We start from the raw sequence: 13,893 nt of genomic DNA, 5'->3' as shown, positions 1-13,893 counted from the left end.
GTGTGTGTGTGTGTGTGTGTGTGTGTGTGTGTGTGTGTGTGTGTGTGTGTGCGCATGTGTGTGTGTGTGTGTGTGTGTGTGTGTGTGTAAGAATGCTTGGACATTATTTCTATGACTGCAGAAAGAGAAACATGGTGGCTATTGGGAAGCCTGGGAGCTGCTCGGGGCTTCATGTCACCGAGCGAGTCACCCTGTGCAGCTGTCTTCAGCTATTGAGGTCATCTTGGGTTTCTACATTGTTGAATCAGAAAAGAACACATGATACAGTGGACCATAAGACATTGGAACACCAGAACAGTATCCTCAAACAGTTTGAAAAACAACTGAATAGGACAGAGTACTTCACAAAGTTAGAACAAAAAGCTAATCTAACCAGAACCCTGAGGTTATTGCCTCATGCTTTGGCTAAACATGTACTTTTATATGAGTCAAGAGAAAAAAGAGATACAACTGATATAATACGAGATAAGGGGACAAAAAAAGATTCAAAATCTTTGAGTTCTTCTTTCACCTGATGCTAACCCACATTGGGGAGTTTGAGCAAGGCAGAGGTCAACATCAGAACTATCACTGAACCACACATGATTGAGGCAAGTTCCCTGTGTCTGTGCTCACTCAACCATCAGTTCTGTCCAAAGCTCAGAGCACTACTCACGCACTGTGCCTGTGATCTGAAGACACTCCAAATCCAAATCTGTGAAAATCAACTGCTCACGGCAAGGCACACATTTAGCTAAGTGAAAGTGAAAAAACATTGAGGGAAATCATACGTGGTCATATAATAACAAAGGAGTTCCTTCCATGAGCATCAAAATGAACACACACAAAAATCCACTTTCATATTAAATGTTTTTTTTTCCTTTCTGATCTGGAGATTAAAAATGTAATGGATCACTGTGGCAAGTGTTCTATAATCGAATCTAAATATTTTCTGATAAAAAAATATGAACAGATCAGATGAGTTCAAAACTCAATTTTCAGGAAGGTATTTGTCACATATTATAAATTCAGACTATGTTGTTGAAGAGATTATTATTATTAGTGTAAATTCATGCAAATAGTGAGTTTCATTGACATGAACATTGTCAACCACGATGCATTCTCTCCAGCACCAAACATGAAACAGCAAAAGGAATCTAGTTGTAGTCTTGCAAACAGTGATCCTGCAGACCCCAGATTTACCACCACTATATATCAGGGTGTCAGACTTTATTCTTCTCAACGTCATTAGTCATGACTTGTAATTCAAATCAAGTCATGTTCATAGCCAAAGGTCTTTGCAATCTGCACAAAAACGTTTTATTTGTATTTCAAAAGGGTTGTGTATAGGCCATACAGTCATTGCCAAGGATTTGATTCTTAAAAGCAGCCAAACAAGCATGTTGTTTAACACATAAAACACAAAATAGATATTTACATTTAACATTAAGAACTGTATGTCACAAATGATTCAGTTTTTGTTGTTTCATTGACACAGTTCACCTCTAGCCTGTCTCACTTTAAACTTAGCTGGAAAAAAAAGGTGTTCTACCCTCCTCCAAACAGCACTTTCTGTATTTCTCACACACACACACACACACACACACACACACACACACACACACACACACACACACACACACACACACACACACACACACACACACACACACACACAGAGACGCAGTCAGGCACTCCCCTCCTTGTGGCTCATTAATCAAAGACAGATTATCAGGGAAGTGACACCTTCATGATTACAACGTTTCTTGGGAACTTTTTAATATGAGTTTAGTTCGAAAGGAGATGCAAATTAGCAGGCTTACCTCAAAGTGCAACATAGTTATTATTCAGATTACAATAGTTTTAGGTTGATGGCATGAGGGAAACACTGGAACTTGAATACACAACTAAATAAGCGTAAATGATTATAAAACCATCTGACAGATTTACGTAGATACAAAAGAAGATCTATGTCATTGCATTTATGACCAAATGGTACAGTCATAAATGCCCCATTAGTTTGTCTAATTCAAGTCAAGTCATTGATTTATGCTTCTCATCAATATGATGGATGCTCCTCCACTAGGTCACTGCTGAATACTGCTATCTGTTCTAATCCAACCAGAAAACATTACCTTCAATTGCCTATTAATCTAGATAACTAATAACTGATAAAAGCTAATTATCTTTTTTTATTTCATAACAATAAAATAAAATAAAATGCAATCAGGTCATAAGCAGTGCCCCTTTGTCCTGAACTGGAATAGCATCTCATTCCCTCACCTTAAACACAGAGCGTCCCTGCTTCCCCACATCTGTCCAAGGAAAAAAAGATGCCTCTCTTTTAATCTTTAAACGCTAAACAAGCATGAACTCCTGCCGTCGCCTTCATTTTCCATCTAAAAGCATATACTAGCGCTCCTAAATATTTTATTATAGGCTCCCGATAACACTGGGTAACGCAGTGGATAATGAAAAGGTATACAGCGAGGAGGGGGGGGGGGCAGTATAGTTTAGTGAATGTGTCTGTCAGATGTCTCCACTGTCCCCAGCCTGAGTCTGTAGGTGGAGGCCCATGCAAAGGGCCTTCAAGAAAACTGAGAGGCCCTGATTATAGAATATATCTTTGTTGAAAAATACGACTTATGTGTGTGTGCTCTTGTCAGGTGTGCCGCCACCATCCCCAAAATCAATGTGTCAACACTTTCACTTGCATCCAATGGGTGTGATTAGGTCCTAGGTGTGTGTGTGTGTGTGTGTGTGTGTGTGTGTGTGTGTGTGTGTGTGTGTGTGTGTGTGTGTGTGTGTGTGTGTGTGTGTGTGTGTGTGTGTGTGTGTGTGTGTGTGTGTGTGTGTGTGTGTGTGTGTGTGTGTGTGTCCATGGTTGAGTGCTTCACGGGTTGTTCATGTTAAGGTGGCATTACAGTTAATGCAAATTAAAAAGCGCTGGCTGATCCCTTTTGACCCCCCCCCCCCCCTTTTCAAAGCGTTAATGCAGCCATTTGCTTGGAGGTACTAACCTCCTATAATTCAATTTGTCAAAATGAATGAGAGAACACACATATTGTAGCTGCAGCCCACTCACACCACCCCTACCAAAATAAAACAGATCAAAATGAGCCACGACAAAAGTTACTTAACCGAAGCAAGAGCCTCTCTGTCTTTATAGCTGTTTGTTACGTCTTTCATCTGTAAATGAAAGCTAGCAATTATTGAAAGGAGCCGGTATCATATTATTATGTTGGCCCCGGTCCTCTAGATAGTCATCAATCACTCTCAATCGACCTGTCACCGGCAGGCAGAGATCCAGCTGGAGAGGAGAGAGAAAAGGAGGAGGAGGGGAGGGGAGGAGGGGGGAGGAGGAGTACATCATCATTAATTTGAGGAGTGACCCCCGGGGCTATCCACATGTCTCAACCCGGGATTCTCCAAGCAAGGCACCGGCGCTGTGTAGGGAGAGTTTGGGGCTTTTGGTTGTTTTGGTTAACTGCAGTTTCACCTGATTTCACCTGACCAAAAAACACACGTGAAGAAAGAGAGAAAGGGAGGGAGGGATCCATGATTATAGATAGATAGATAGATAGATAGATAGATAGATAGATAGATAGATAGATAGATAGATAGATAGATAGATAGATAGATAGATAGATAGATAGATAGATAGATAGATAGATAGATAGATAGATAGATAGATAGATAGATAGATAGATAGATAGATAGATAGATAGATAGATAGATAGATAAACGTGTGTCTACTTGATGTAGGGACGTTTATTCAAACAACACTAAGCATTTTTGGGAAGGCATTAAGGTAATTAGAACCCTCTGGGGACTCAACCCTCCTGGTGAAATTGGAGTATAAAACCAAAATATATATTTTTTTATTTATTCATTTCTAATTACAAAATACTATTATGAATATTGTAAATGCTTTAAATATGTTGCTCAATCTTCTGGCAGGCCTGCAATGTCTTTCTCTTCCCAGTATAATATATTCTTTACTAATTAATTTAAAATCAATTAGTTCCCAAAGTGATTAGCATCAGTGCGGAGGAATGATAAGAATGTGCTTAATTAGCCCTAATGCATTTAAACTGATACATACGTTTGCATAATTCAAGACACTGATTGGTTTAATGGATTGATTTGGACAATAATTAATCTTCAGGACAAGTTATTTTTTTCTTTTTAAAGTAGTCCCTCCTCTGTTCCCTCTCAAAGTTTTTTTTACTCTAATTATTCTTCTCTGTTTTTCCGTCATCCTGAGAAAGAAAATTCCTATTAAAGTTACAGTCTGGTCATTTTTAGAGTGGGAAACTTCTGACGTCAGAGTCGCTGCCGTTTAAAACAACCTGCCTCTGCTGCTGACGTCTTTTATACTACTTTTTTATACGGCAAAAATATGTATCTGACAAGAAAGTGATTATTCTAGGCAAAGAAAGGCGGCATTACCTTAAGTCATTTATTTATTTATAATAGACTTTTAAGAAGAAAAGGGGGAGCTAGAATATTTTCTTTTTTTTGCTGTTGAAAGGCGTTTGAGTGGGGGGCATTTTCCACAAATTAAACATGCTACTCTGCTTCGCCCTATAAGCATCCTAGGAGCCTGTGCTTACCAATCAATTGGTACAGTCAAACAGAGCTGCAGCCTGCGTTAGAGTGGAGACCTTCAGTCTCGCTTTATTTCTGGATATTGGGGAACCTCTCTACCATGTCATATCCACAATTTGGATATCCCTATTCGTCTGCTCCACAAGTAAGTCCATGTTTCTACCTTTTTTCAGTAAATTGTATGTTTTGTTTTGATATTGCTGCGATTGATTATCTTATCGATTTGAGCGTGATCCTTTTACGCATTTTGGCCAAGAATCAGAGAAGCTGTCACAGCTCTTTCACGTATCGGAAAGGTATTAGGTTTCAGCCAGTTATACATGTGTTCCGAGCGATAGAAAGAAAAAAGGGTAAGAAGAGGGAAATCAGAAACCAGCGAGACCCCCGACCTCCCGTTCACTGATTTCTGAAAGATAATAGCCGCTCTGTAATGTCAACCATATGTTTATCTGCGCTGGAACACACATGCCAACTTGTTCGGCACACGCTGTGTGTTTTGTGCCATAACCCAGCTGCTGCTTTGGTTTTGGCTCTGAGCCATAAAAAATCATTTGGGTATTAGTTGGGGTATTACTGGGCGTTGTTGGGAAAACATGTCGTTTATGTTTGCAAGGCATGTGTTGCATTTGGATCAAAGCTAACAGACGGCTCGTTTTGGACACGTTTTACGCGCACATGTACACAATAATAAAACCTGTACATTATTAGTATAACAGTCATTTGATGTTGTATTTTAGTTTTTAAAGACTAGTTAAAAATAAACATATAAGTGCAAGTTCACTTGTGTTATTTCCGAAAAAGCAATATAATTTATTTTTGAGTTAAGACATGTTTATTTTTGGAGTCAGGGAAGTAAAGTATTATTTGGAATCCGCTATCATGTTCATTTCAGTAAGAATAACTCAAAGTTAAGAACTAACTTTGAAACGTGCTCAGTAGCCTATGATAGCCTACATCACATGTTATTTCAATGAGTTATCAAATAAAGCATGCCAAATAACTTTATTAAACGATACATTTTCCACCCAGTTCCTGATGACAACCAACTCTCTGACCACTTGCTGCGAGTCCACCGGCAGATCCATAGCCGACTCCGGAGTAGCCGCGTCCGGGCAGACACCAGTCTACTGTCCCGTGTACGAGAGCCGGCTGCTGGCCACGGCGAGGCATGAGCTCAGCTCGGCCGCTGCGTTGGGCGTGTACGGGAGCCCGTACACCGGCAGTCAAGGATATGGGAATTACGTTACATACGGCACGGACGCCTCCGCTTTCTACTCGCTGGTAAGCCCTTCATCTGATCCCTCTTGGCATTGATTAATGGAGCCGCAGGGTGCTGATAGTTAAGCCAGGCACCTCTTATTATGCTCTATACTGCTTACTGTTCTTGATGTATCCGCATATTATCATTCAACACAACTTTTTTTTGTAATTGAAAATGCCTTTCATCATGAGAGATAGTGTCAGTTTCCTTGAGACAAGTAATCTGTTATGAACCAAGGCATAAACCAATTCGTTTACATTAAGAACATATGGTTTTCTATTGGAAACAAGTTAATTTTTACCAGGCTAACATTCAATATTCAGGATTCTTTATTTTCTAAATATCCAAAAATGTATTAAAAATGAATTCTCAACAGACCACAACAGAAAAACATGGGCCTTCTAAGTCCAAAAATGTAGTTGTCCCAGATATATTAGTGTTGAAATGCTCACATAGAAAATAGGGAAAGTATTGATAATGATTTTTTTTATTGATAATAATTCAGCTAGATAATAATACAACTTATTTAGCTTGAAACACTCATTGTTGATTTGCTAGGAAACCTGCACTAAACAAGCTAATAAACATTCTATACTTTTTTTCTAAAGATTATTTATAAAAAAAAGAAAATGTTTTGAAAGTTTAAAGAGTGTGCATTCCATAGACAATGTGCATTGTTAGTATGTCTTAGAAGATATTTCAAAATTCTTATTTACTCCACAATCTGCTGTCCAATAGCCCGAAGGAAACACATGAACAAGCAGATTTTGTTGATACAGCCAATATGAATATCTTTTTTTCAGCACCACACAAGTCACATTAATGTAAGTTGATTTCCTATTTCTATCATCTTGAAAACTCTTGTCTTTGTATGATTGCAGGGAGCATTCGATACTAAAGATGCCACAGCTTCTGCACATGCGGGAATAACCCAGGCAGCCTACTACCCTTATGATCCTACCTTGGGACAGTATCAGTATGACAGGTATGTTGTTTCTGTTGATTTGTCTTCTGTACAGTATGAAAGTTGTTTGTCAATGCAAACATCAGAACTATTTGAATAAACTGTATGTGTAATCAAATACATTGCAAATTAGAGGTAAAGCTCATCTTGAGCTGTGCCTTCACGCCCACTGTCAAACAGATTTGCTTATATCAACTGTTTTAAGCGGCTAAAACCGGATGCGATGAAAACTAAAGTAACTCCTAAAGTATTGTGCACTCGTGTAGGGTTAGTTTTCCCAGCGTTAAATCAATTATTCCGGAGGTCAGGGCCATTTTCATCACATCCAGCAAACACTGGGTCATCACCTTCATCTCATGACACATTTCTTTCCTGATGAGGTGATGTGCTTCACAAGACTCACAGCCCCTTCAGAAAAAAGACACAAGGCCTCTTCAGTGTTGTGAAGAGCATGCCTGCCATATTGAAAGGTCTTTCCAATAATGACATGACGTCCAGATTAAGCCTGCGATGTGCTTGAAATTTAGAGCGTAAATGATAACCTGTGATCAACACTCTTTCTGAATAGAACCAACATCTATGAAGATACCTGCTCAAACCTAAATGCATTGGATATCTAACACTTTTTTATAGCGTTGTTTTAATTGATCAGTAAATTGTCATATTGATTTGTTTTGGGAGTTCACATCCCTTACCTTACCTAAACCTTAATCCAGCTACTTTTACCAATCACTCTAAATTCAGTATGAAGGGCAAATAGGTGTCAGCAGGAATGCTAATAAATGCACAGCCAGCAAAAGGCCTAAAAGTCTGAGGCAAAACAGAATTAGTGGTACTCAGAAAAACAAGCAGGCCTACAGCATTACCACTCAGTCTGCGCCCGCCTTTTACCTGAGGGCTCATCATTACACTCAATAAAGCAATTTTACAGTCTATTTTATCTGCGAGGAAACAGCGCAGGGGTATAGAAAGGTGCAGCGCTCCTCTCCTCTTGATTCCCTTAGCAGTGCTTGACCTGCACTAAGCTGTACGGAGCTATAAAAGCATCATAAAAGCCTCCCCTGAGAGGACTTTTACAGCTCACTGCTGACTGAAAATCAACACTGTGCATTTTAAATGGAGCTGGTTGATATTTGTGCGTATTGAGTCTTAGCCTACGCCACGTTAAGAATGGCTTTAATAGGGATATTGGGGAATATATAGCATCATGTCCAAACATGGTAGGATAATTTACATATTTCTATACTGATCGCACACTTTAAATACCAGAGTGGGTGTTACAGAGGGATGTCGGAGGGGTTTTAGCAATTGATGTGCTCTCACAGAAAAGAGTCCCCCATGGCTTATGAACAAAAATGAAATATACTGACAATATTACATTTTAAAGATTGGTGGTCTACCCCTCCCCTGTCTTTTCTAAATGATGTCCCTTAAGTGACATGAGGTCTACTTTCAATGTTCATACCATAAGGGGCACAGATATATCAGTGGGATTTTCAGGCGTATAAAGTATGCTATGAATAATTTCAACATTCCAACAAGCAGATGGCTCTGTCATGGTGTTCAGAAAGAAACTGCCATGCCAAGACTTTATAAATTGTAACCCAACAAGCATCACATATTGTATTTACCTTGTCAGTACCATTGTGTTCTTTTCATTAACAGATATGGTTCCATGGATGGGGGAACAAGGCGAAAGAACGCCACGCGTGAGACAACCAGCACCCTGAAGGCCTGGCTGCAGGAGCACCGGAAGAACCCGTACCCGACTAAAGGGGAGAAGATCATGCTGGCCATCATCACCAAGATGACCCTGACGCAGGTCTCCACATGGTTCGCCAACGCCAGGAGGAGGCTGAAGAAGGAGAACAAGATGACATGGCCGCCCAGAAACAAGGGCTCAGAGGAGAAGAGATATGACGAGGATGATGATGGGTCTCAGGAGGAGCAGATCAAAAGCGAGAACAATGAGGATGGTAAGTGTCACAATGCATTATTACTCTGCTGAAATAAAGAAAGAACTATCAGGTTGTATGTCAAATAGTTTGGCATTATATGAGGGGACTTTGTCTCAAAACCGTTGTAAAGACGCCTTGTATTCATGACAACTTGTCTTAAATTTAATTTAATATTCTGTTCTTGTACATATCATATTCTATTTACATGTATATAGACTTTTTGCATTTTTTATTTTATTATATATGTTACATTGTTGGAGGAGCTCAGGTCGAATATGTTTAGCTGTAGCTTGAAAAGAGAGCAAATATCCACATGTTATATTTTACATATATACGTTACATGTTATGTTATTCAACTTTGATGGATAATGATGAATACATAATAATCACAAAAGAACAAGAATTTTGATGACACTGCTTTGTCGACAACTTTTGTTTAAATGTATTAGATTTTACTTTTATTTTTCATCCACCACACTGTAAACCCGGATGATTTTACCACACTGTCTTTTTGTATTTGTTTTTTTGAATGTCAATTAAAATAGGACATGTATCAGAGGCAATCCTATCACTCTTACATGTTATTGATTACTTGTACATTTGTTTAGTCTTTTACATTTTATTCTTAAAATATCCACCTTGCTGAAACCAAGGCATTTATTTGTAATTTATAAAATTAACATTATTGTCAGTTGTATGTGAATTGCCTGCAGAAGGACTGCATCCACATAACAAACTTTACAATCAGAGAGACCTTATAGTTGCACAAAGGGATAAGGAGGAAGGTAAAATCACTGAATATAAGTTTAACTATTTTTTTTATTTAAGGTTACATGATGTTCTGTTTTTTTCAACTTGTTTTCAACAAATGCTGACATTATTTGTTATAGGATGAAATTAATATAATTAATGATAAAACAGAAAATCGTCTGGTTACAGTGGATCTATGATGAAACGTTTCAGGATTCATTTATCAGGCTGCAGACATTGTTTTTATAATTGTTTATTTTTATTTTACAAGAGTGATTGAAGTTCAATACTTGATTGATGCCATTATAAGATCTGACTCCAGATCTTCACTGACATGTCTGCCGTCTCCTCTCTGTTCTCTTTCTCCCAGAGACAAGAAGTCGGCCTGATAAAGATCTCCAGTTGAGCGACTTGGACGACTTCGACACGCTGGAGTCTGAGAACTCGGAGTGTGAGCTGAAGCACCGCTACCACATGAACACACACATGTCAACGACGGGCGACTGCCCCGCAGAACACCTCATCAAGGACTCGTCTCTGAAAATCTCCATCCCTGTTTCTCTGGGAGGGGAGCAGGACTTGAGCAAAAGTTGTCTCAAAACGAACCCGGAAGACTTCCAGGTGGACAGCAGACAGCAGGCAAAGGCGTGCTATAACCAGCAGCAGCAGCAACAGGGGCATCAGATTTTAGACGGCAAGCCTCGCATCTGGTCTTTGGCCCAAACTGCGACGTCCCTGAACCAGACTGAGTACCCGTCCTGTATGCTGAGGTGCCAGCCGCCGCCCTCCTCCCTCAGCCCGCCCCCCGTAGCTACCTCACCCGTGACCGGCCTGGACAACAGGCAGGACTCGCCGGTCACGACCCTGAGAAACTGGGTGGACGGGGTTTTCCACGACCCGTTGTTCAGGCACAGCACTTTGAGCCAGGCCCTGACCAACACCACCGTCTCTTGGAGCGCGAACACCAAAGGCGCGCTCCTGGAGGCTGAGAGGAGCACTTCTGCCTTGCAGCAGCACCACCAAGACTCCCCCAAAGACAGTGCCATGAGTTTCCCAAAAACTATCAACAAACTGTTCTGCTCCTAACAAAACCAAATGACCCTTTTATTGCAAAACAAGAGGAGAGACTCTTTATGACTGACTCAAAGTCGGGTGGAAAATACTATTTCGTCTCCATGGTTTCCTCTTTATGTTTTATTCGTTTTTTAAAGGTATACTGTTACATCGGCGTTACACAAGTGACATAACCGGATCGGTTTGGCTTATTTGAGTTAACGCACGCACAGTACTTATTGAAATGTATAACTAAAAGTTTACATCTTTGGGAAAAAATAGGCCTAAGGTTTACATGATTTTTTTCCTTATTGATTTTTCTTTACTATGCGCATGCAAATGTAATTGAATATTATTTAGGTCTCAACAGTTGAGTATCACTATTAAAAGAAAAAAAAAGTCTCACAAATGCACAGCTCTCTTATGAGGTGGATGAGAGCGTCTCAACTTTGTTCACTGAAAATAAAAGCAGTCCGTTTCTGAAGTTGGGTTGAGTCGCTGTCTATGGTGCTGAAATCCAATCAATTACATTTGTTTCATTTAAAACTCAGTACACAACTTTGCAACTAGAACACATGAGGCCTAATACGCCTCAATTCATTCTGAACCCATTAAAACATGCACAATCGAACATATCCCCATGTGTTATTTCTCAGAAAAAAAACACCCACTCTTAGTGACAGGGAGAAAATGAGGCAGCTCAACCCTCAAGACAGAACAATATCAGTATCTAAGATCTGCCTCATTAATTCCCTCTAAACAGGCTGTAATTGGGATGTTCGCAGTCATATTCCATGTCAGGCTATTGATTTCCCCTTTCTGCTCTCAGATAATATTATCGAAACATCTCAACACCTTCCATGATGCAGCTGTCAAAAGGGTAAGTTATTCGCCATACGTCCATTAACGGGTTCAAAACCGAGGCCCTGCGAAATAATTTGAAGTGAAGAGTTTTCGTTTTGACACTAACCCCTCAATTTCCTCGAGACGGGGCCCTGCAGAAAAACAGCCTGGATGCTGATTCCTCCCTCTGGAAAGTGAAAGGGCTTTACGAGGGGAGGCACTCACGTCGTCTAAAAGTGAAAAGGGCAAAGGAACTCGAATTAGTTGTTGTAGATAAAAGGGCAAAAAGAAAGGAGTCAAGGGTACTTGACAGTAATGGCGAAAGTGGAGCTCTCGGGGGACTCCGTCTGTCCTGCGAGAGAGGGGGAAAGGGGAAGAAGGGAAGGGGGGTTCAGTGATGAATTTTAATGGGAAAAGCCCCCCCATCTCATGGAAGAAAGTGCAGTAGTGGACAATAGGGATTTTCTATAAATCGGACTCAGGATGTATGTTTTTATTTGCCTTCCTGCCTCGTAAAACGTTGCCTGCAGCACTTCCAAAGGACAGTGACATGACCGCAAAATAAACAGAGAAAACGTTGTCAGGGAAAAGATATCTGACAGGTGATGCACGTAAAAAAGGCGTGTTTTTTTCTCAGTTTCCATGGTGTAAGGATATTTATTAACCTATACATGCAAGATTGTGTTTAATTTTTCATGGCCACTGATAGAAAAATTAGGCCAGAGTTAAAGGCCCCACAGATAAAACAATGGAGTCTCGACATTTAATTAATTTAGCATGAAGACAGATTTTATTAGACCTCCGAACCAAGTGGCTTTGTATTAGAGAGAAAGAGACACGAAGTGTGTGAGAGAGAGAGGGGGGGGGAGAGAGAGAGAAGCCGGCTATAACTAAATCATTCAGCCGTGGCAAATACGAACACACAGAGGGAGCGCGATGGTAAATTAACAGGGGCTTTTTACATAGAGACCAAATAAAACTGTAATCAGCGACGCGTTACTTTTCATTAAGCGGGGTTGACAGCAGCATATTCAGCCACTCCGACAAAGGAGCGGGGTCCGGGCTGGAATAAACTGCTCTCAAACGGAGAGTCATAAGATAATTCCTTAAGCTCCATTAACAACTCTTAGCCGCAGGAAATGGGCTCCCCCTGAAAACATCTCCAAATCTAAAAGCTTTATCGACCTGGCAAACCTCAGCTGATGGCTTCCTCTTGTGTTCTCACCCCAACCACTATAATCTAGTCTCTATCTCTTCTATTATCATCCTAGCTCTCTCTCCCTATCTCTCTCCTCTCCTATCTCCTCTCTCTCTCTCTCTCTCTATCTCTCTCTCTCTCTCTCTCTCTCTCCCTCCATATCCTCTCTTTCTCTACCCCCCCTTCCCTTCCCATTTTTCAACTTACGGTGACAGACGTCCACCTGAGGTAATAGACTTTGACACAACACATTAAATGGAAATGAGAAAAGGGAGAAGAAAGAAAGGGCATCCTAAACGCCTTTTAAACGTTACAATTAGAGGTTTAAAATTGAATAAGACTGTAGGCCTTTGGCATATGCCTTGACTGATGGGAACTTTAACTGAAATACCTTGCCCCGCTTGGTAAAAGCAGCACGTAAGTGAGCAGACGGTGTGTAGTCCTCCTGCGAGTTCAGCTGAGTACAGGGATCATATAAGCTCTATGTCACTTTCTGAAAGACAATGTCCACCAGAGCTGCGCAGCATGATAGTCTCAAGACAAGGGGTCCAAGCAATACCCTTAAACTTATGAAACCTTTTCTTAACTTCCTCCCTTTTTTCAAACAAGCATCCTGTCAAACACACGCTCTGTTTCTAGCAGAAGGCCCTTGAAAAGCTGACTGAAACACAGAACAATCAGCAGCACGGAGCTTCCCCAGAGAGACAGAGTCTGGGTCAGGTTAATACCACTGTGACCCTGAGCCATAAATATATTTACACATCATTACACATCAACACACACACACAAAAACACTTTAACGCACGCCGCACACACACATTGGGCTTAATTGAATACTTAATCTATTCATTGACTAACATTAATATGGTGAGAATAGCAGTAATGTGATCAAAGCTTAAATGAAAATATGAAGCATGACCTCACACAAAGAGCAGTGTAGAGAGACCACACACACACACACACACACACACACACACACACACACACACACACACACACACACACACACACAAACACAAGGCATTCTGTTGTTCTGGCCTGCACCCTTTCAAGAATCAATTGAATGGCCTTTTATTCCAATTAAAACAAAGTGCATTATTATAAGAAAATATAAATTCAAAGCTGCAAAGCTACAATGAAGAAAACAGCCTTCAGGTGTGTAATCATATCATTTATGAAAAACATTTGTTTTCCTAAGGATTGAATTACATCTAAATGTCAGTGGATGTGAATGCTTGGCATGGCTGATCTTAGCCAGTGAATATATTGATATAGT

General features: G+C 40.3%; 1 protein-coding gene across 1 annotated transcript; it reads left to right on the top strand.

Moving 5' to 3' along the window:
- The first annotated feature begins 4,690 nt into the window (after positions 1 to 4,690).
- On the top strand, positions 4,691 to 10,609 carry irx4a (iroquois homeobox 4a). Its single transcript, XM_034128086.1, has 5 exons — positions 4,691 to 4,735; positions 5,620 to 5,871; positions 6,733 to 6,836; positions 8,481 to 8,791; positions 9,894 to 10,609. The coding sequence occupies exons 1-5, from the start codon at positions 4,691 to 4,693 to the stop codon at positions 10,607 to 10,609; spliced, it is 1,428 nt and encodes a 475-aa protein (XP_033983977.1).
- The last annotated feature ends 3,284 nt before the right edge of the window (positions 10,610 to 13,893 follow it).

This window comes from Trematomus bernacchii, unplaced genomic scaffold (assembly GCF_902827165.1).
Source record: "Trematomus bernacchii unplaced genomic scaffold, fTreBer1.1, whole genome shotgun sequence".
NCBI lineage: Eukaryota > Metazoa > Chordata > Actinopteri > Perciformes > Nototheniidae > Trematomus > Trematomus bernacchii.
This window is presented reverse-complemented; position numbering and strand designations above follow the sequence as displayed.

Excerpts from the sequence above, each read along its gene's own strand:
- irx4a (XM_034128086.1), top strand. The coding sequence starts at position 4,691 with ATGTCATATCCACAATTTGGATATCCCTATTCGTCTGCTCCACAA. Across the intron at positions 5,872-6,732 it reads CCTCCGCTTTCTACTCGCTG|GGAGCATTCGATACTAAAGA; the intron begins GTAAGCCCTTCA and ends GTATGATTGCAG. Across the intron at positions 6,837-8,480 it reads GGACAGTATCAGTATGACAG|ATATGGTTCCATGGATGGGG; the intron begins GTATGTTGTTTC and ends TTTCATTAACAG.